The sequence below is a fragment of the Nicotiana tabacum genome, chromosome 23 (assembly GCF_000715075.1).
Source record: "Nicotiana tabacum cultivar K326 chromosome 23, ASM71507v2, whole genome shotgun sequence".
Classification (NCBI taxonomy): domain Eukaryota; kingdom Viridiplantae; phylum Streptophyta; class Magnoliopsida; order Solanales; family Solanaceae; genus Nicotiana; species Nicotiana tabacum.
The window spans coordinates 111296541-111319625 of record NC_134102.1 but is presented as its reverse complement, the minus strand read 5'-3'; the positions used below and the strand labels follow the sequence as shown (position 1 = coordinate 111319625).

Here is a 23085-nt window from a genome sequence, read left to right as displayed (position 1 = left end):
TAGCAGTCAGATGATGTGGTATTGTTTTAATTGGAGTGGTTGCTGTTATACCTCCTTGGTTAGCTGTCCATACAAATGCATTCTTCTTAATGACCAACTGATGAAGCGTTCTTTGATGCGTTGTTGTCAACGAGATTTGCAGTCAGATGATGTGGTGTAGTTTTAATTGGAGAGAATGTGTTTCTACAATTAAACCATCATTTGAGTGTATCCTTTAGTAAAAGTAAAAGCCAGTAAAAGCCAATAACAGACCTGTCCTTTGGCGCCAGACCTATTCACATGTATTACATGTATGAAGAGAATCCGGCTCTATCATGGCATCTCATTGTTTCAATGTATCACTAACAGTTTTTCATATAAAAACTTTAGACACGGTTGACTGAAACATATAGTAGGATGGGAAAAGACGATAACTCAAAAGTATGTAAATGAGATGTAGATTATGAGAAGAGCAAAACGACAACAAATGGAGATAGGATGGAGAAATACAATGTTAACTCCGAAATGTGTAAATGAGATGTGGATTATGAAAAGACCAAATACCTATACGTATGACAACAAGTGGAGTTTCTATGCCTATCAAAGGCATAACTGGAGTAGGTAACAAACAGAGTAGCAGGAAAAGAGTCGTCAAGAGTTGCCGATGTATATCTTGGGGAGAAATATCACTGGTGCTAGCAGGAAGAAACTCGTAGTGTAGAAGTATAACTCGTAGAACCCCTGGGATGAGACTTGCAGAACTTGGTAAAAAATATGTTGAGTTTTCAAAGAAGGTTACATCTATTGAGATAAAATACTCATTTGTGGTGGGATAATAGCATTTCTTACTTTTGCTTCATAAAAAAATAGCATTTCTCACATCTCCTAAGATGAGATTTGACCAATTTTGGTTGAAGTTTAATCTTTAGTTGATGTATGGTCATTAACACAACAAGTACAACAAACACTCTTAATGGTAGGTGTGCGGATTCTGGTCTGGAAAAAGACTTTCATGAGGAGTCTGATGTTATAACACAAAAGAGGGCAACTGATTAATAGATAACAGGTAGTTGGAACATCTGCCAAAAATGAAGAACACGATGGTAAATAAGTAAGGTACAAACAATGACTTGTTGATTCCTCCTCGCCAACTTCATTTTGTTGAGGAGTATAGGTACAATTTGATCGGCGATTTCCTGATAACACGTGGAAGTGGTAAAAGGAATCATTGTCACTGTGTAGTACCTACATTGAAACACCAAATTGATTGCTGATTTTAGCAGCAACAACAACATATAACAACATACCTAGTATATTTTCACAATTGGGGTTTGGGGAGGGTAATGTGTAGGCAGACCTTACCCCTACCTTGTGCAGATAGAGAGGCTGTTTCCGATAGACCTTCGGCTCCGGTAAGCACAATATCAACAGTAAAAAAATGTAATATAAAAAATGAACTAGTCATGGAAAGAAAACATAAGCAATATGGGGATATTAACAAATCGAAACAAAATCAATATCAGGTAATAATATGAATTCAAGAATAAGCCACCACTAGAGTAATACTAAAGCTACCGATATGTAAGGGAAGTACGCTTTACTACCTATTAATCTTCTACCCTAATCTTCGACCTCCACAACCTTCTATTAAGGGTCATGTTCTTAGTAAGCTGAAGATGCGCCATATCATGCCTAATCACCTTTCCCCAATACTTCTTAGGCCTTCTTCTACCCCTCCTTAGATTACCATGCGCAACCTTTGACACCTTCTTACTGGGGCATTCAGGCATTTCATTCTCACATGCCCTTATCCTCACTTCCCGCAGCTTATCCTCGCTACCTCACCTTGTCCCGAATATCTTCATTTCTGATCATGTCTCTCCTAGTATGCCTACACATCTATCTCAACATGCTCATTTCCGCTACTTGCAACTTCTGGACATGAGAGTTCTTAACTGGCCAACACCCCCCATACAACATAGTCAATCTAACTACCACTTTGTACAACTTACCTTTAAGTCTTGGTGGCGCTTTCTTATCACACAAGACACCAGAAGCAAGCCTCCAATATGGTGTGCGACATCCTCATCAATCTCCCTGTTACCTGACCCAAGATACATGAAACTACCCCGATTGGGGATGACTTGAGCATCAAGCCTCACCTCCACTTTATCATCACGAGTTCCGCTATGGAAGTTGCACTCCATGTACTCTGTTTTATTCCTGCTTAACTTTAGATTCGAGGGCGTGTTTCCAAACCTCCAGTCTGGCATTAACTCCGCCTTGCGTCTCGTCAATCATCACTATGTCATATTCAAATAACATGCACCATGGCACCCCCGAATGTGCCGCGTCAATACATCCATCGCCAAGGCGAACAAGAACGGGCTAAGCTCTGATCCTGGTGTAACCCCACCATGACCGGGAAGTATCCCGAGTCTCCTCCTATTGCCCTTACCCGGGACTTAGCTCCATTATACATATTCTTAATCGCCCTAATGTATGCTACAGGGACACCTCTCGCCTCCAAGCACCTCCATAAAACTTCTCTTGGGACTTTGTAGTATGCTTCTCTAGATCGATAAACACCATGTGCAAGTCCCTTTTTCTCTCCCTTTACTGTTCCGCCAACCTCCTTATGAGATGAATGGTTTCTGTGGTTGATCGGGGCATGAATCCGAACTGGTTCTCGGATATAGATACTCTCCTCCTCACCCTCATATCCACCACCCTCTCCCAAACTTTTATAGTATAGCTTAGCAGCTTGATACCCCTGTAATTGTTGCAGTTTTAGATATCCCCTTGTTCTTGTACAACGGGATCATCATACTCCATTTCCATTCTTTGGGCATCTTAGATGTCCTAAAAATAACATTAAATTGGCCTGTGAGCCACATTAATCTTACGCTGCCCGTGCTCTTCCAAAACTCCATCGGAATCTCGTTGTGCCCGGTCGCTTTAACCATGTTCATCTTACGCATAGCCCACTCCATCTCCTTGGCCTTTATCCGCCTACGGTACCCAAAATATCGGCGACTTTTGGAGTGCTCCAGATCATCCAGCACAATATTCCTATTCCCTTCCTCGTTCAAGAGTTTATGAAAGTACGCCTGCCATCTTCGTTTGATCTGTGCCCTTCCATCAATATTTTTCCTTCCTCGTCTTTGATGCACTTCACTTGGTCCAGGTCATTGGCCTTCCTCTCTCTCATCTTGGCTAGCTTATACAACTTTTTGTTTCCGCTTTTACCCTTAAGTTCTTCATACAAGCGTCCAGATGCTGCTGTCTTCGTTGCCTTGACCGCTAGGTTCGCTTCCCTCTTAGTCGTCTTGTACCACTCTTTTTCGTCCTCTTCTCCTCGTCTTTGATCTCTATCAACTTCAAATATGCCGCTTTCTTGACCTCCACTTTCCCTTGGACCTCTCGATTACACCACCAGTCTCCTCTGTGCCTCCCAGAGTAGACCTTCGAGATCCCTAGCACCTCTCTAGCTGCTTTCCTGGTGCAATTCACTGTCTTGGTCCACATACTACTGGCATCCCCACTACTCGGCCATGCCCCATAATCCTTAGCTTCTCCCCAAACTCCTGGGATATCTCCTTAATCAAAGCTCCCTTCTTGATCTTAGGTTGACCATACACAACCTTCTTTTTCCTCTCCTTTATAATCCCCAAGTCCAACACCAAGAGCCTATGTTGGGTCACGAGGTTCTCGTTCGGGATAACCTTGCAATCCGTGCATACCATTCTATCACTCTTTCTGAGAAGTAAGTAATCAATCTGGGTCTTGGCCACCGTACTCTGGAAGGTGGCCAAGTGCTCCTCCTTCTTTTGGAAACTCGAGTTTGCTATCACCAAATTAAAGGCTTTAGCGAAATCCAACAACGATGTTCCTCCTTCGTTTCTAACTCCAAAATTGAAGCCGCCATGCACATCGTCATAACCCCGGGAGATAGTCCGGAGGTGGCCACTGAAATCTCCTCCTATGAATAGTTTCTCGGAAGATGGAATACCATGCACCACCTCGTCCGAATCCTCCCAGAAATGTCGGTTGACCTCCTCATCCAAGCCCCCTTGAGGTGCGTAAGCACTAATAACGTTGAAAGTAAGCCTTCCAAGGACCGGTTTAATAGCCATCAACCTATTGCTCACCCTCTTAATCTCCACCACCTGCCCCCTGAGACCCTATCAACCAAGATTTTACACTTCAAGACTCCAAAGTACCACAGCTTAAACCCGTCTACATCCCTAGCCTTAGAACCCGCCCACCTAGTCTCCTAGATAGTTTGAAAGACAGAAAACAACTTAAACAAGGTTTCCTTAAAAACGCCCAAGTGAAACCCTTGTGCTGAATTTTACCCTAGGTTTCTTTAGCAAGGTAATCAAGAGAGAACATTTTAGCCTTGTCTGCTGGAGTATCCTGATCAAATTCAAGAGATGGAGGTCTCATCAAAGACTTGAGGAAGTATAATTGAAGCTTGTAGATGAAATGGCGTTGGAAGTTTAATATTGATATAGAATTTCTATGGGGAAATGTTAGTGCTAGAGAATGGAATGGAAGGTCAATGGTCCATGGAAGTTGTCAAAGTAACATATGGTTTTATTATTTGGAAAAGCATAAGCAAGATGTGGCCTGAATATTTGGTGAGAACTGAGCATAGCTTAGGAAATGGCAGAACAATACCTTTTTGGTATGACATGTGGATAGGGCGCACTCCTCTAAATGATCAATCCCTTGATCTTTCATCCTAGCTCAGTCCCCTGGAGCAACATTGGCAGAACGCAGAGGCGCTCGTACATGGAACTTCACATTTAAAAGACATGAATCAGATAAGATTCTTATTTAGTGAAGTCCTTTTCTTTTCAAGGAAAATGGACAACAAAACACTTGGCTCTACACTCAAACTAAGGTCTTCTGAATAGACTTCAGTTGAAATATAACATAGATTAGAAAAATTGTACAGTATCTTTTGTGACTCCAACTAATGAAGGACCAAAGGACGTTGATTCAAACACCAGAAGATGAGTCTGAAGAGAAATAATCTCACACAACAAAAAGTCGACAAACATAGAAGCAGGTCAAACCAAAGCTGTAGAGAAGTTGAAGATACATATCGAAACAAGCAGTGGGATAGATATAACCTGTTAAGGTCGTTGACCTCTTAGAAATCAACTGTTGCAAGTTGCAAATAGAGAAAATTGTGGAAGCATGTATTTCAAATTTGAGAAGTCACAAGTTAATGATGTGGAGCAGATAGAGTAAAGATTAGTGGATAGATGGATCACCGTCTTCAAGCGAGTATTTGAAGTTCATGAGATTATTGATATGTGGCAATCGATTGTGAAGGTTTGGCAATGGGCTTTAGGTAAATTGTTCGCTGGGGTTCTCGAGCCTTTCTAGCGGGGTAGTGAGGCTAGAAGACTGATGAAAGAACGAACATTTGCAAACAATCATTGGGAATATTTTGGTCTTTATAGATCCTTTGGCTGCCCTGTAGATTTTCCAGTGAGCAGCGTATACTTGAAGAATATGATGAAAAGAGTGAAGTGAAAAAGACTTGATTATTCCCTTGCTCGGTCAGAAATTTATTGTGATTACATATGTCATAACTTTGGTAGATTATTATGTCCCAACTTTGGTAGATTATTGATTATAGGAAAGATTACATTCTCTAATATAGGCATAATTAGAGCAATTAAATCAAATCAAATCTAATGGCTCTAATTAATGCAGAACATTTATAATCTCAACATTAGATATCAAAAACCTTCTGTGGATGCTCAACATTTTGATATAATACTGCCTATTAGATGCCCATTCATATGTATGTGAGGCGGCTCTGATTGATTCCTTAATGCAGGAAGAACTTGATGACATCATAAGGTATGGGTCAAAAGAGTTATTTACTGATGAAAATGACGAGGCTGGGAAATCTCGGCAAATTCATTATGATGATGCTGCAATAGATAGGTGAGTTTTACTTATAAAAAAAATAGATATGTAAGTTTTGTTTACCTGTAATGGCTTCTTAACTTTTTCTTCATTTAAAATATAATTTTGGGGTGTAACTTTTTTGAATTGCATATAGGACATCTCCCTCTGTCTTATTAGTTGTACCTTTTGATGCGTCCAAAAAATTTGACCTATTTCTTAAATGGCTAGTATTTCTCCTTTGAGAGAGAAGATCAATACAAATTATTGCTCCTTTTGTTTTACTTTCTTATGGCACTGTAACTATTTGGAGAGTCAAACAGTTTTTCATTTTTTAATTTTTACTGTGATTTTTCCTACATTTTATAAATATTGTTAATTATAATAAATCGTGTATTGTAGTCCTTAGTAGTTTTTTTTTTATAAAAATTGAGTTATAAAGGAATCGATATACGCATTGGAACTAAAAATTGATTTATTTCTTCATCGTACTCCTAATCCCACCATTCTTTTCCAGATGAAGGTAATAGTTATATTTTTTCTATATTGATTCTACGAATTTTCTACATGCTCAGCATTTCACATTTTAAACAATTAATTTTAACACGACTCTCCAAACTCAATGTAATAATTTATTCAAACATTTTACTCTTAGATTACGCGCATGTCGAAATGGGTCTAATTTATTGGGTGGAAGGAGTACCTTAGTACTTATGATGTTTTATAAAATGTATAATTTAAGTAATTTATTCATTCTATTAATTCTTAGATTACTTGATCGTGAGCAAGTTGGAGATGAAGATGCTGCAGTGAATGATGAAGAGGACGATTCATTTCTGAAGGCTTTTAAGGTTTATATCTCCTCTAGCATTTTAGATCAGAAACTGATTTTTTGGAATTATGACTTGCAATTGAAGCGAATTATAGCTAGATTCACTAAAGTAATTAAATATGAAATTGAGTGTTGTGAATTACTTCTATTTCGTGGTTGGCAAATTGAAAACTGAAACTTAATGTTGCAATGATTCTTCTTTGGGCTTGTTCTACTTATGTTTTAATGATGTTTAAATTGACTTGGGATTAATACAACAACAACAACGACCCAGTGGAATCCCACAAGTGGGGTCTGGGGAGGGTAGTGTGTACGCATACCTTACCCTTACTCCGGAGGAGTAGAGAGGCTGTTTCCGATAGACCCTCGGTGACTTGGGATTAATATATTGTTATTATGTATTGGATTCTGAAGGTAGTAATGATAATGATAGTGATGATGTTATAAACACTAACTTCATATATGTAAGGTATCTTTTTTTTTTTTTTGTAATTTCACCACGAAAAGCATGCACTTCTCTCTTAAGCGCCAAGAGTCTTGTTGCTTCGTTTTTTCTCTTTTTGGCCGCTTATCGCTTTTAATAATGCTGACTTGACAATCTTAAAGTAGCTAAGTTTAATGCATTAAAAGTTAAATAAATACATTTGTGATTTTAAGTACATTTACTCCCCCGAAAAAGGTAAAAAGAATGAAATAAATACATGTTAAACGAACTTACTTAGTTAAACTGTAAAGCAAGTTATGATTAGTCATGAAACAAGACACTTTTCATGAAGTATACTTGCTTCTTTTTTTTTTGTCAACATGTTTAACTTGTAGCATAATATCACTTGTTGTATTGGTGAGGCATCTTTCTGAAGATAAATATATAGGTTGAAATAATCGATCACCAAAATAACTATATATATTTTGACTGATGATAGTAATCTCAGCTAGTTATTATTTTCGAGTTTTTATATTTAATTTCATGTAAATTTCAAAAAGAATATGTCGACTCAGATCCAGGACTGGCTATTAAAGTAAAAATTCCTGGTCAGTGTGAACTTGATATTTCTGCGCTAAATTTTGGGGATTGGCAACTCTCGTGTGATTGGATCATTCTATCGGTTTGATCAAATACCACAAAGTTCGCTACTCCTTTTCAGGTGTTCCATTGAGGCTTGCTATCCAGGATAAGGAGTTCTTATACATATGGACTTGCAGTTTGGAGTTGTAGCCAATAAATTTGATCTAGTGCAAGTTGATAGAGTTAAATGCAAATACTTATAATGATTGACTTTTTGGTGTAACTTCTTAAATTTACACGTATTAGATACTCTGGTAGATTTTCTCAGGTCCTTCCAAGTTTAGTGTGGAGCTGAGTTTGTGAAACTGTTATATTCAGCACCTACTCAGTGTGGCCTTGAATTAACTTTTTCTGCTTGCTTGTAATGACAAAAAGTTCATAAATATTTGGCTTTGAATAAGAAAGAAATAAATTTGATGACTTTTATGCTTTTCTGTAAGGATAATAAATAAACAATGTTATGACCATCGATATACTAAATTTCTGATTTAGTTGGGTAACTGCTATAATTTAAAAATTCATAGCTGCATTTTTGGCTTTTCTTTTTTCATTTGTTCATATAAGCTGCTGAATGTCTCAGGTAGCTAATTTTGAGTACATTGAAGAAGCAGAAGCAACAGCAGAAGAGGAAGCACCACCAGCCCCTATGGAGAATAAAGCAACTGTAAACAATTCTGAGAGAGCAACTTATTGGGAAGAATTGCTACGAGATAAATATGAAGTGCATCAAGTTGAAGAATTCAATGCTATGGGAAAGGGAAAGAGGAGTCGTAAGCAGGTGTGAATTGTCCTTTGCATGTTTATTCAATTTGTCGTTTATTCTGTTGTATAAGTTTGATGGCCTATTAAGCACTGTTTCGTGCCTCTCTCTTTCATGCTCTTCAATAATTTCTGGTATGTGCTCTTTCTTGGACATGTTAATCTAGCCATTTCTCGCGACTTTTCCTTTTTGATTTCTCCATTTTATATCTTATTCTCTTCCTAGATGGTGTCTGTTGAAGATGATGATCTTGCTGGTCTGGAAGACGTGAGCACTGATGGAGAGGATGACAACTATGAAGCTGAAGCTGATTCGAGTGATGGTGAGACAGCTTCACTAGAAGCGCCAGTTGTGAGGAAGGCTCACAGAAAGAAAGCCCGCGGTGGGATATGGGTTCTCAATCTCATTTTTGAATTTCAGTTAAGACTAATATACTATGATGTCTTAGTGAAGAATATATTTTCTTTTGACAGTGGATTCTGCTGAATCGCACCCTTTGATGGAAGGAGAAGGAAGATCATTTAGAGTACTGGGCTTCAATCAAAGCCAAAGGGCAGCATTTGTTCAAATTTTGATGAGGTTTTGTTTTTTTCTATATTCTTTTTCTGCTACATTTTTATTTATATTTTCCTCCCACAACTTCCTACCATTGAGTTTGGGATTGAGACGTAGTTGCTGTTGTTATAGTTGTTGTTCTTGCACTGACTTTCTACGATTCTGAATTTGCATCTTTTGTGCATGCAAAACTTGAAAATGTTGGAGATAACTAATCTTCTTGACAGATTTGGGGTTGGTGAGTTTGACTGGGCAGAATTCACTCCACGATTGAAGCAGAAAACTTATGAAGAAATTAAAGAGTATGTGCATACATCAACTTTCAAGTTGTATATTTCCCAATTTTCTAAATTAGGCTATTAGTAACGTGCAAATTCTGTGTTGCTCTAGGCAGTAGCTATCTCTCAACTAAATGTGTTTGCAAGTGAGGGGTAGACCTAACTTGCCTTCTATTGCTGAACCACTACCTCTTTCTGGTCTCAAAAGTTGCTCATCATGCATCTTCTTACTCTTCTCCTTCTCTCTGTCTCGCTCCCAGATATTTTATGCATCTGAGTATACCGATTGAATAATTGAGATACTTGTGGATGGAACATTATGTCCTGTGCTTTCCCACCAAGTGTTAATTCGATAATTTCTACAATTTTGATGCTTTGTCAATATCAGTAGACCGCTTGATGTGGTATAACGTCTTCAAAGCTATGTTATGTTATGGTAAATATAGGTAAAATTAGACCTGTTGAAAAGTAAAGTAACATCACTGTGACAGTATAATTTATCCCCCAAAAGAACAACAGATTCTTCTTGTGCATCTATGATGATGTGGTATTATTTCGACAAATTCCTAATTTTGTATGTCTCTTGTTGAATAGACGTACCTAGTGCTCCAATTTCTGCTGGAAAAGTTTTTCCCAATCACAATTTTCACTAAATGAATAACCTCCCCTAGTGATCTCCACTTGATTTGTCTGAAATTTGCAGATAATATGTACTGACATGTTCTAATCTCTGTCATACAGTTATGGAGCTCTCTTTCTGTCGCACATAGCTGAAGATGTCATTGACTCGCCAACATTTTCAGGTGAAGAAAATATATTTCTCTTTAAATTCGTGGTTTAGGATTCTTATAGGCTTTAGTTTCTCCTTTTTCTTCTCCTTTACCCTCTTGCTGGTCAGGAAACATTTAAATATTTTTGATTGCAGATGGGGTTCCAAAAGAAGGACTTAGAATACAAGATGTGCTTGTTAGGATAGCTGTCTTGCTGCTTATAAGGGACAAGGCAAGTCTTTATTTATGGCAAAGGATATGTTATTGCATATCTCTGATATACCAATGTCCCGTATAGCTTCTAATTGCAGTATCGAACTCTCACTGGTGTGTGTGCTTGTAACTTTCAGGTTATAGCCCAAACTGGGTCTTCGATAGTATGTGTTAGATGTTTTCCAATACGCATATGTATTGTATACATAGGGCTCATTGTATTATAATTAAATAGAATATCAATAATAGAGTTTTCTCCCGTGCATTCTCACATGGTATCAGAGCATTGGTGAGATAATTATGGTTGTGCGTCAATCCAACGACATCCGGGAAGAAATCAGGCAATTTTCCGGTGAGCTGAGAAGCCGTTTGCATCAAAACCATTTTTTATCGGTGTTGTGCATAAACCAACACCACCACAGTGTTCTCCATCCTCCGGCGACCAAATCCCACCGGAAAAACACCACCCACGCGCCGTCACGCGCCGACCAGAGTGAGAATTTTCCGGTTAGATCTGTCCACGCGCCGGCGCATGGACCATTTTCCGGTCAGTTTCCGACGAGGCTCCTTTTGGACAGCTTTCCCAGGACGTTATTCCTAGTGTGGCCATTCAAGTTTCATCAAATTCCGGCAACCTTTTTTATTTTCCGGCTAGTGAACAATGTTTTCCAAAAAAAAAGGGGTGTTTCTGATTTGGCATTCGAAGGTTAACCATACAAGTTGTAATTAAGAATTTGAGAAGTTGGTTGTAGCAAAATGGAATCCAATACTATGAATAGTTGGATGGTTTCTGTACCGGATTATATTGAGTTCCTTCAGTACAAAACATGTAAACAGACATCTTCAGGAATAGCTTCCGTTGTTCAAACAGATGGTAGCGTGACTTGTGTCTCCCAATCTTAAACCTCTGAGTCTTGAGTCATTGATTCAAGTGCATCTGATCATATTTATAGTAACAAATCTCTTTTCACTACTATTTCATGTTCTCAATCACTCCCAACAGTCACAATGGCCAACGGGGCTCAAACCATGGCAACTGGAATAGGTCAAGCAAGTTCACTTCCTTCCTTACCTTTAGATTCAGTTCTTTATGTTCCCGATAGTCCTTTTAATCTCATAATTGTTAGTCGCTTAGCCAAATCACTTAAATGCTTTGTTTTATTTCTTGATGACCTTGTTTTTATACAAGAACGCAGTACAAGGCGGATCATTGGTACCAGGCGTGAATCAGATGGACTTTATTACTTTATCCTTGCAAAATCACATGGACTCACATCTTGTCTTCCTTTGACAACTTGTCATGTTAATGATTCACTAGATTTATTACATAAACGGTTGGGACATCCCAGTTTGTCAAAACTTCAAAAAATGGTACCTGGTTTATCTTACTTGTCCACCGTAGAGTGTGAGTCATGTCAGCTCGATAAGTATACCCGCTCCCATTTCCTTCGGCATCTTGATAATCGAGCAGTCACCTTTTACTTTAGTCCATTCAGATGTTTGGGGTCCTAGTCGGGTTAGTTCTACCTTGGGATTCCGCTACTTTGTCAGTTTCATTGATGAATTCCAGGTGCACTTGGATATTTTTGATGAAAAATCGATCTGAGTTGTTTTTTATTTTTGAGACCTTCCACGCTAAAATTCAAAATCAATTTGGGATTTCTATCCGCACATTTCGTAGTGATAATGCCCTAGAGTATTTGTCATCCCGATTTCAGCAGTTTATGAACTATCTTGGGATTATTTATCAAACATCTTGTCCATACACATTCCAACAAAATGGGTAGCTGAAAGAAAGAATAGACATCTTATTGAAACTGCTCGTACCCTACTCATAGAATCTCATGTTCCGTTGCGTTTTTGGGGGATGCAGTTCTTACATCTTGCTATCTTATTAATCGTATGCCATCTTCAGCCATCCAGGATCAAGTTCCATTCTCTGTCATGTTTCCCCACTTACCTTTGTTCTTTCTTCCACCTCGTGTCTTTGGGAGCACATGTTTTGTTCATAACCTTACTCCAGGAAAAGATAAGTTAGCTCCTCGTGCGTATTTTTGGGTTACTCGAGAACGCAAATGTTACCTTCTTTGAAACCCAATCATACTTCACAGGTCCAAGTAATCACTTAGATATTTCTGATGTGCTACCAGTTCCTTCTTTTGGAGATTCAGTCACTTTCTCTAATTCATCTTCCTCTATAACTCCAGCTTCACCACCTACAGCTCCAGTTGTAGCTCCACCACCTATAGCTCTAGTTCCACCACTTAGTACAGTTCAACCTTCTACAGCTCCACCTCTCCTGACTTATCGTCGTCGTCCGCGCCCAGCATCAGGCGCAACTGATTCACGTCTTGCACCTGACCCTGCTAATACTGCGGACATTTGTCACATTTTCGAACAAATTTCTTCGCATCTTTGCCCATAACGATCCAATAATACTCTGCTCTGATTATTTTTCGGACTAATGGATCGGCACCGGAAGGATTCTGACAAGTGCCCTCGTGCACCTCACGTAAGATGTAATCGGTATCTCCTGGACCCAAGCATACTGCCAATGGTCCATCGAATGTCCTTTGGTATAGCGTTCCATCTGAAGCCAATGTGAATCGAGCAGCTTTAGTCCGTAGGGCCCTTGAATCTTTAGGGTCCGATGGGAGCTTTTCGCTCTTTAAGTATTCAATGTACTTATTTCTCCAATCCCAGGTTTAAGCTTGTAGAATTTATCTCGGCGTGACCCTCTTCGATCACGGATCTCGAGAGTTGAACGACAGTCCCCGGGCTCAAGTCACCTTCCTCAACCGACGATCCCAAATTCGCAAGTGCATCGGCCTCACTGTTTTGTTCTCGTGGAACATGTCGTAAAGTCCATTGTTTGAAATGGTGCAAAGTAACATGTAGCTTGTCTAAATACCTTTGCATTCTATCTTCTCGAACTTCGAAGGTTTTGTTTACTTGATTCACCACCAGCAAAGAGTCACATTTGGCTTCAATGCCTTCTGCTCCCAAGTTTTTAGCTAGCTCGAGACCTGCAATCATGGCCTCATACTCGGCCTCGTTGTTAGTCAACCTGGTAGTTTTAATAGATTGCCTAATAGTGTTACCCGTGGGTGGCTTCAAAACTATGCCTAGCCCGGACCCCTTCACGTTCGAAGCCCCGTCCGTAAAATGGGTTCATACCCCCGATGATGTACCCGATTTCAACAGTTCTTTTTCGACTTCGGGTACGAGGGTTGGATTGAAATCGTCCACGAAGTCTGCTAAAATTTGAGACTTGATGGCCGTACGGGGTTTTCGATATCGTACCCACCGAGTTCGACGGCCCATTTATCTAATCGGCCTGATAGTTTGGGCTTGTGCAAAATATTACGAAGCGGATAAGTGGTTAATACGCATATGGGGTGACATTGAAAGTACGGTCTTAACTTTCTAGAGGCTCTTATCAGTGCGAGTGCCAGTACCGATTGCACTATGGAAAGGTATACGGTCTGTGAGAAGACACAGGAGAAAAAATGTTATTGATATTGGATGTTCAATACAATAAAAGAGGTCCTTATAGCTATACTATACAAGGACATACTACTCCTATTCCAATGTGGGACAAGACTACACTATATACATAGCTGTAAACTAACACGGTCTACACTTAATCCTAATCCCCATTATGTCGGTATAAGTTACCATCGTCTGTCATCACCCCATTGTGCATTTGTGTCATCTTTATCCTCTGTTTCCATCCTTAAGTCTACAGGTGAAGCACTGTCTCATCCAGGGTGGCGTCAAGCTATGATTGACGAGATGTCTGCTTTACATACGAGTGGTACTTGGGAGCTTGTTCCTCTTCCTTCGGGTAAATCGACTGTTGGTTGTCGTTGGGTGTATGCAGTCAAAGTTGGTCCCTATGGCCAGGTTGATCGACTTAAGGCTCGTCTTGTTGCCAAAGGGTATACTCAAATATTTGGGCTCGATTACAATGATACTTTCTCTCCCGTGGCTAAAATAACATCAATCTGCCTTTTTCTATCCATGGCTGCTGTCCGCCATTGGCCTCTCTATCAGCTGGACATTAAGAATGCTTTTGTTCACGGTGACCTTGAGGATGAGGTTTATACGGAGCAACCACCTGGTTTTGTTGGTCAGGGGGAGTTTAGTGGCCTTGTATGTCAGTTGCGCTGGTCCCTCTATGGTCTAAAGCAGTCTCCTCGAGCCTGATTTGGTAAGTTCAGCACAGTTATTCATGAGTTTGGCATGACTCGTAGTGAAGCTGATCACTCTGTGTTTTATCGACACTCCTTCAAATCTCAGTATTTATCTGGTGGTTTATGTTAATGATATTGTTATAACCGGCAATGATCGGGATGGTATTACTAAGTTGAAGCAACATCTCTTTCAGCACTTTCAGACTAAGGATCTGGGCAGATTAAAGTACTTTTTAGGTATTGAGGTCGCTCAGTCTAGCTCAGGTATTGTAATCTCATAAATACAATACAAGAGGTCCCTATTTATAGCTATACACTACAAGGAGATATTACTCATCTTCCAATGTGGGACAAGACTACACTATACATATTTGTAAACTAACACTCCCCCTCAAGCCGGTGCATACACATCATATGTACCGAGCTTGTTACACATGTAACTAATACGAGAACCAGTAAGAGACTTAGTGAAAATATCTGCTAGTTGATCGTTCAACTTTACAAACTTTGTAACAATATCTCCTGAAAGTATTTTTTCTCTGACAAAGTGACAGTCGATCTCAATGTGTTTAGTCCTCTCATGGAACACTGGATTTGACGCAATATGAAGAGCAGCTTGGTTATCACACACTAGTTCCATCTTGCTGATTTTTCCGAACTTTAACTCCTTGAGCAACTGCTTGACCCAAACTAACTCACACGTCGCCATAGCCATGGCCCGATATTCGGCTTCGGCGCTAGATCGAGCAGCTACATTCTGTTTTCTTGCTCTTCCACGAGACCAAGTTACCTCCTACTAGAACAGAATATCCAGACGTAGAACGTCTATCAAAAGGTGATCCTGCCCAATTAGCATCCCAGTGACTATCACAGGGAGAATCCATAAACTGACTTACAACACTCACCAGAAAAGAAACGTCAGGTCTAGTCACTGTGAGGTAATTCAATTTGCTAACCAACCTCCTATATCTCGTAGGGTCTCTAAGAGGCTCCCCCTGTCCAAGCGGAAGCTTAGCATTTAGATCCATAGGAGAGTCAATAGGTCTGCAACCCATCATTGCAGTCTCCTCAAGAATGTCTAAGGCATACTTCCGTTGTGAAATAACAATACCTGAGCTAGACTGAGCGACCTCAATATCTAGAAAATACTTCAATCTGCCCAAATCCTTAGTCTGGAAGGGTTGAAAGAGATGTTGCTTCAGATTAGTAATACTATCCTGATCATTGCCAGTAATAACAATATCATCAACATAAACCACTAGATAAATACACAGATTAGGAGCAAAATGCCGATAAAACACAGAGTGATCAGCCTCACTACAAGTCATGCCGAACTTCTGAATAATTGTGCTGAACTTACCAAACCAAGCTCGAGAGGACTGTTTCAAACCATATAGTGACCTGCGCAATCTGCAAACACAACCATTAAACTCCCCCTGAGCAACAAAACCAGGTGGTTGCTCCATATAAACTTCTTCCTCAAGATCACCGTAGAGAAAAATATTCTTAATGTCTAACTGATAAAGAGGCCAATGACATACAACAACCATGGACAAAAAGAGACGAACAGATGCTACTTTAGTCACGGGAGAGAAAGTATTACTATAATCAAGCCCAAAAATCTGAGTATATCCTTTTGCAACAAGACGAGCCTTAAGCCGATCAACCTGGCCATCCGTGCCGACTTTGACTGCATAAACCCAACGACAACCAACAACAGACTTACCTGCAGGAAGAGGAACAAGCTCCCAAGTGTCACTCGTATGTAAAGCAGACATCTCGTCAATCATAGCATGTCGCCATCCTAGATGAGATAGTGCCTCACCTGTAGACTTACAGATAGAAACAATGGACAAAGAAGATATAAAAACATAATGAGGTGATGGCAAGCGATGATAACTTAAACCGACATAGTGGGGATTAGGATTAAGTGTGGATCGTACACCTTTGCGGAGTGCAATTGGTTGACTAAGAGGAGACAAGTCCGCAGTAGGTGCAGAATCTGATACGAGGCGTGAATCACCTGGTCCTGATGCTGGATGTGGACGACGATGATAAGTCAAGAGTGGTGGAGCTGCAGAAGGTTGAACTGGATTATGTGGAGGAACTGGAGCTATAGTTGGTGGAGCTACAACAGGAGCTGTAGGTGGTGGAGCTGGAGTGACTGAATCTCCAAAAGATGAAACTGGTAGTACCTCAGAAATATCTAAGTGATGACCGGAACCTGTGAAGTATGGTTGTGTTTCAAAGAAGGTAACATCAGCGGACATAAGGTACCGCTGGAGGTCAGGAGAGTAGCATCGATACCCTTTTTGTGTTCTCGAGAAATCTAGAAATACGCACTTAAAAGCACGAGGAGCTAACTTATCTGTTCCTGGAGTAAGGTTATGGACAAAACAAGTGCTTCCAAAGATACGGGGTGGAAGAGATAACAAAGGTAAGTGGGGAAACATGACAGAGAATAGAACTTGGTTCTGGATAGCTGAAAATGGCATACGATTAATAAGATAGCAAGATGTAAGAATTGCATCCTCCCAAAAATGCAACGGAGCATGAGATTGTATGAGTAGGGTACGAGCAATTTCAATAAGATGTCTATTCTTTCTTTCAGCTACCCCATTTTGTTTAGTTGTGTACGGACAAGATGTTTGTTGAATAATCCCATGAGATTTCATAAACTGCTGAAACGGGGAAGACAAATACTCTCGGGAATTATCACTACGAAATGTGCGAATAGAAATCCCAAATTGATTTTGAATTTCAGCGTGGAAGGTCTGGAAAATAGAAAACAGCTCAGATCGATTTCTTATCAAAAATATCCAAGTGCACCTGGAATAATCATCAATGAAACTGATAAAGTAGCGGAATTCCAAGGTGGAACTGACCCGACTAGGACCCCAAACATCTGAATGGACTAAAGTAAAAGGTGACTCTGCTCGATTATCAAGACGCCGAGGGAAATGAGAGCGTGTATGCTTACCAAGCTGATATGACTCACACTCAAGAGCTGACAAGTGAGATAAACCAGATACCATTTTCTGAAGTTTTGACAAACTGGGATGTACCAATCGTTTATGTAATAAATCTGGTAAATCAGTAACAGGACAAGTTGTAGAAGGAAGACAAGATGTCCATGTGATTTAGTAAGGATAAGGTAATAAAGTCCGTTTGATTCACGCCCGGTACCAATGATCCGCCCCGTACTGCATTCCTGTATAAAAACATGGTCATCAAGAAATAAAACAGCGCATTTAAGTGATTTGGCTAAGCGACTAACAGCTATGAGATTAAAAGGACTATTAGGAACATAAAGGACTGAATCTAAAGGTAAGGAAGGAAGTGGGCTTGCTTGACCTATTGCAGTTGCCATGGTTTGAGACCCATTGGCCATTGTGACTTTTGGAAGAGATTGAGAATACGAAATAGTGAAAAGAGATTTGTTACCAGAAATATGATCTGATGCACCTGAATCAATGACCCAAGACTCAGAGGATGAAGATTGTGAGAAACAAGTCACGCTATTACCTGTTTGAACAACAGAAGCTATCTCAGAAGATGTCTTCTTACATGCTTTGTACTGAAGGAACTCAATATAATCTGCTAAAGAAACCATCCGACTATTCAAAGCATCGGTTCCAATGTCGCTACAATTTGTAGTAGTAGGGTTAACTTGAAATAGTGGAAATAAGTAATTCCTGTGAAAAAAATGAAGAACTAGTTTGAAAAACACTGTTTGCAACAGGAAAACAGAACACTGTTCTGCGCCGGAAACACTGTTCACACTGAAAACACTGTAGCTCGCCGGAATCTACTGTAGCTGCAGGAAAAACTCAAAGTGGTCGGAATGAAACAAAACCAGTGAGTGTAGAATCGAAATTACCAGGCAATCCTATTGTTCAACTGAAACTTTTTCAAAATCTGGCCGGAACAGTGCTCACGCGCCGGCGCGTGGGTCAGATCTTGCCGGAAATTTTTTTCTTTTCCAGGCGCGTGAGGGCGCGTGGACGTGTGTTTTCCGGTGGAGTTGACTGGGGTTTGGTTGCCGGAGCCTGAAGAATCTTGTGGTGGTGTTGATTTTTGCACAACACCAACAGAAAGTGATTTGCTTACGGACAACTTTCTAAGTCGCCGGAAAATTGCACGGCGAAGAGGTCTTTCTTCCCGGAAGTCGCTGGAATGATGCACAACGACGGGTTTCTCACTAATGCTCTGATACCATGTGAGAAGGCACGGGAGAAAATATATTATTGATATTGAATGATAAATACAATACAAGAGGTCCCTATTTATAGCTATACACTACAAGGAGATATTACTCCTCTTCCAATATGGGACAAGACTACACTATACATATCTGTAAACTAACACTAGGTATTGAGGTTGCTCAGTCTAGCTTAAGTATTGTAATCTCACCACGGAAGTATGCCTTAGACATTCGTGAGGAGACAAGAATGACATGATGTAGACCTGTTGACACTCATATGGATCCGAATTCTAAACTTCTACCAGGACAGGGGGAGCCGCTTAGCGATCCTGGAAGATATATGCGGTTGGTTGGTAAATTAAATTATCTCACAATGACTAGACCTGACATTTCCTTTCCTGTGAGTGTGGTAAGTCAGTTCCTGGATTCTCCCTGTGATAGTCATTGGGATACAGTTGTCCGCATTCTTCGATATATAAAATCAGCTCCAGGCAAAGGATTATTGTTTGAAAATCGAGGCCATGAGTAAATTGTTGGGTACTTAGATGCTGACTGGGCAGGATTACCTTCTGATAGATGTTCTACGTCTGGATACTGTGTTTTAGTAGGAGGTAATTTGGTGTCTTGGAAGAGCAAGAAATAAAATGTGGTTGCTCGGTCTAGTGCAGAAGCAGAATATCGAGCAATGGCTGTGGCAACATGTGGGCTAGTTTGGATCAAACATTTGCTTAATGAGTTGGAATTTGGTGAGATCAGCAAGATGGAACATGTGTGTGATAATCAAGTTGCCCTTCATATTGCATCAAATCTGGTGTTCCACGAGAGAACTAAACACATCGAGATTGACTGTCACTTCGTCAGAATACTCTCAGGAGATATTGCTACAAAGTTTGTGAAGTCGAATGATCGGCTTGCATATATTTTCGCCAAGTCTCTTACTGGTCATCGTATTAGTTGCATATGTAACAAGTTAGGTACATATGATTTGTATGCACCGGCTTAAGGAGGAGTGTTAGATAGTTATGTAAATTATATAAATTCGTCCTAGTCCTACATAGAATACGAGTATGATATGTATTGTATAAATAAGGCTCATTGTATTATAATTAAATAGAATATCAATAATAGATTTTTCTCCCGTGCATTCTCACAAGCCCAAACTGGGCCTTCGATAGTATGTGCTAGATGTTTCCCAATACGCATATCCTATTTGTTTCTTTAGTCTCATTCTTCTAGCAACTTTTTTGTTTATCACGGTTATACAAAAATCTTAAGTTTTAAACTTAATATCCAGTTCCAAATTCGATTTGTGTCTTTATAAGTTCCTACAATTATCGTGCCTTTTGTGTTCGCCTCCAACACGACGTTTGCGTCCTCATTTGTGCTACCACGATTATAACTTGGTCTTTTTGGCATGAAAATATGAGAAAAGAATTTCATGTTTGAAAAGACAAAAAATGGAAGTTTCTCTTATTTCATGGTTAATGGTATTATGCAATGTGGTTGAGGTATAAGACAGGTATAAATATGATGTGACTTGTCCAAAAATAGAATGGCAAAATCCAGTGCTGTTGCTGGATTTCTTCTTGTAATGTCTGGTAGTGGTAAAATAATTTATAAGTATGATGTCTGTTTTTTATATAGTCCTTTTGATGCTATCAAATTTTTATGTGACCTTTAATTTCCAGTAAAACTGAAGCTTTTTACCTTAAGTTAGATTGTCTGATGACTGTAGATATTCATTAAACTACAATTATAGAGGTGTGTTCATGGTTAAAGGTTGATAGGTATTTTCTGCTGTTTCAGGTGAAGGCTTTTTCAGAAAAGACAGGTGGCCCTCTTTTTGCCGAGGACATTGTGTTTCGGTTGCCTGGATTGAAAGGTGGAAAGCTTTGGAAGGAAGAGCATGATCTGCTGCTGCTACGAGCAGTGTTAAAGTATGTAACTTTTCATCTCTGCTGATCTATATCATGAATTTAGGAACTGTCGAACCAGTTGAATAACTCTGTAGGTCTGAAATTGCACTTTATAAAGAAAGACAAGTATACGAGTTGATTAGATTGCATATACCAGTAGTGAAGAAAGACGTAAAAGTCTGGATTAAATTTAAAGAGATGAAGGCTCTTAAAAGATGATCCTTTGTATTGGTCTCATACTTAATTGGCTTACTTTCCTTTCATTTATCACAACTACTTGAACCCTTCCTCAAATGCTAAAAAGTAAATATGGTTTATCTAAAAAATTCACAGTAACATATTAAGATACTGATACCCTTGACTCCAAATACTTGATTGGAAGAACTTATCCTGCACCTTATAAATGTAAAACTTGTTTAAATGCTCCAAATCTTGGCTGAATAACTGGAAAGAATTTGCTGTGATCAGTTTATGTTTCATGTCATAATTTTTACTGTTTGACATCAAGATTGCCAAGATGCATCTTGCATATGTTCTAGACCCAAACTTATAATGATTGCACTGTGTTTCGAGGCCTGGTCTTTCTTATTAATCTGCTTCAGACTGCAATTTTGTGTGTTCACACCATGGAAACCATCATCTCACATTTGCTCCTTGAAACACAAGTTTATGTATTTAGGGTCACGTATTTTTCACTGTACATTTCTATTAAGTTCATCTTAGTAGATTGGTTCATCTCTGGATTTCGGCAACTGGGAGCATAACTGTTCAATCAATAACTGCGGTAGATATTGCCAAGTTCTGCTGATATTGTTTTTAATTTGTTGTGTCTTTCTGGTTGTGTAGGCATGGTTATGGAAGATGGCAGGCAATTGTTGATGATAAGGAGTTGAGGATTCAAGAGATCATCTGTAAAGAGCTCAATCTTTCCTTCATAAATTTACCGGTTCCCGGAGCTTCTCAGCCACAAGTTCCTCCTGCTCCAGGAGCTTCCCAAGAACTTCCTGCTTCAGGAGTTTCCCAAGCTCAAGTTACTGTTCCTGGAGCTTCTCAAGCAGCAATTGGTGTAAATACAGCTAATGCTGAGCCTGCTGGAGCTGCTGGAAGCCAGGTGAAAGCTACTGGTGATGGGAATGCCCATGGGGCTTACCTTTCACATGGGACAAGCGATCCTTCAAATAGACCACAACCTTACCAAGATCCATCTTCATTATATCATTTTAGAGAGATGCAGAGAAGACAAGTGGAATTCATAAAGAAAAGGGTGCTGCTTCTTGAAAAGGGCCTTAATGCTGAATATCATAAAGAAGCCTTTGTAAGTTGTCTTATTACAACAACAACATACCCAGTTTAATCTCACAAATGGGGTATGGGGAGGATCGTGTGTACGCAGACCTTACCCCTATCTTGTGCAGGTAGAGAGGTTGTTTCCGATAGACTCTTGGCTCAAGGAAAGCAAAAATCATAGCAGTTTAAAACGAAATATGATAGCGAAAAAGACGTGGAATAAGAAGCATTGATAACAACTAGATAATAAGAGAGCCAAAGCATAAGAAACATTAGGTAGTAATGGAAATTTAAGACTAATAATAATAGTACTACTGGTAAGGGAAGGAAATACGTCGGACTACCTACTAACCTTCTACTCTAATTCTCGACCTTCACACCTTCCTATCAAGGGTTATGTCCTTGATAAGCTAATGATGTGCCATATTCTGCCTAATCACCTCTCCCCAATACTTCTTTGGTCTATCCCTACCTTTCCTTAGGCCCAAACCTCTCATACCTTCTCACTGGGGCATCCGTGCCGCTCCTCTTACGTGCCCAAACCATCTTAGTCTCGCATCCCGTATTTTCTCCACCACGAAGGCCATTCCCGCCTTATCCTCACTATCTTCATTCCTAATCCTATCTTTCCCATTATGCCCGTACATCCATCTCAGCATCCTCATATATGTTAAATTCATTTTTTGGACATGAAAGTTCTTAACTGGCCAACATTTTATCCCATACAATATAGTCGGTCTAACCACCACTCTGTAGAACTTACCTTTAAGTTTTGGTGGCACATTTTTATCACACATGACACTGGATGTAAGCCTCCACTTTATTAATTCTGCTCCAATATGATGTGTGAGATCATCGTTAATCTTCCCATTACCTTGGATTACTAACCCAAGATGCTTGAAACTTCCTCTCTTAGGGATGACTTGTGTATCAAGTCTCACTTCCACTTCCGCCTCATGAGTTCTGTCACTGAACTTGCACTCCAAGTATTCTGTTTGTCCTGCTTAACCTGAAACCTTTAGATTCCAGGGTCTGTCTCCAAACCTCCAACCTAGCTTTAACTCCGCTTCTCGTCTCGTCAATCAACACTATGTCGTT

At 39.7% G+C, this 23085-nt stretch overlaps 1 protein-coding gene across 4 annotated transcripts in view; it reads left to right on the top strand.

Annotated features, from left to right (window-relative positions):
• Window positions 1-23085, top strand: part of LOC107828321 (CHD3-type chromatin-remodeling factor PICKLE-like) — a 58961-nt gene that overhangs the window by 31324 nt on the left and 4552 nt on the right. For all 4 annotated transcript variants that reach the window (XM_075246446.1, XM_075246444.1, XM_075246443.1 and 1 more), the window contains exons 19-28: window positions 5840-5949; window positions 6680-6761; window positions 8389-8586; window positions 8794-8950; window positions 9042-9147; window positions 9351-9425; window positions 10143-10204; window positions 10327-10403; window positions 20591-20721; window positions 21547-22015. In XM_075246446.1, coding sequence (XP_075102547.1) covers window positions 5840-5949; window positions 6680-6761; window positions 8389-8586; window positions 8794-8950; window positions 9042-9147; window positions 9351-9425; window positions 10143-10204; window positions 10327-10403; window positions 20591-20721; window positions 21547-22015 — 1467 coding nt within the window. The remainder of the gene's footprint in view (window positions 1-5839; window positions 5950-6679; window positions 6762-8388; window positions 8587-8793; window positions 8951-9041; window positions 9148-9350; window positions 9426-10142; window positions 10205-10326; window positions 10404-20590; window positions 20722-21546; window positions 22016-23085) is intronic.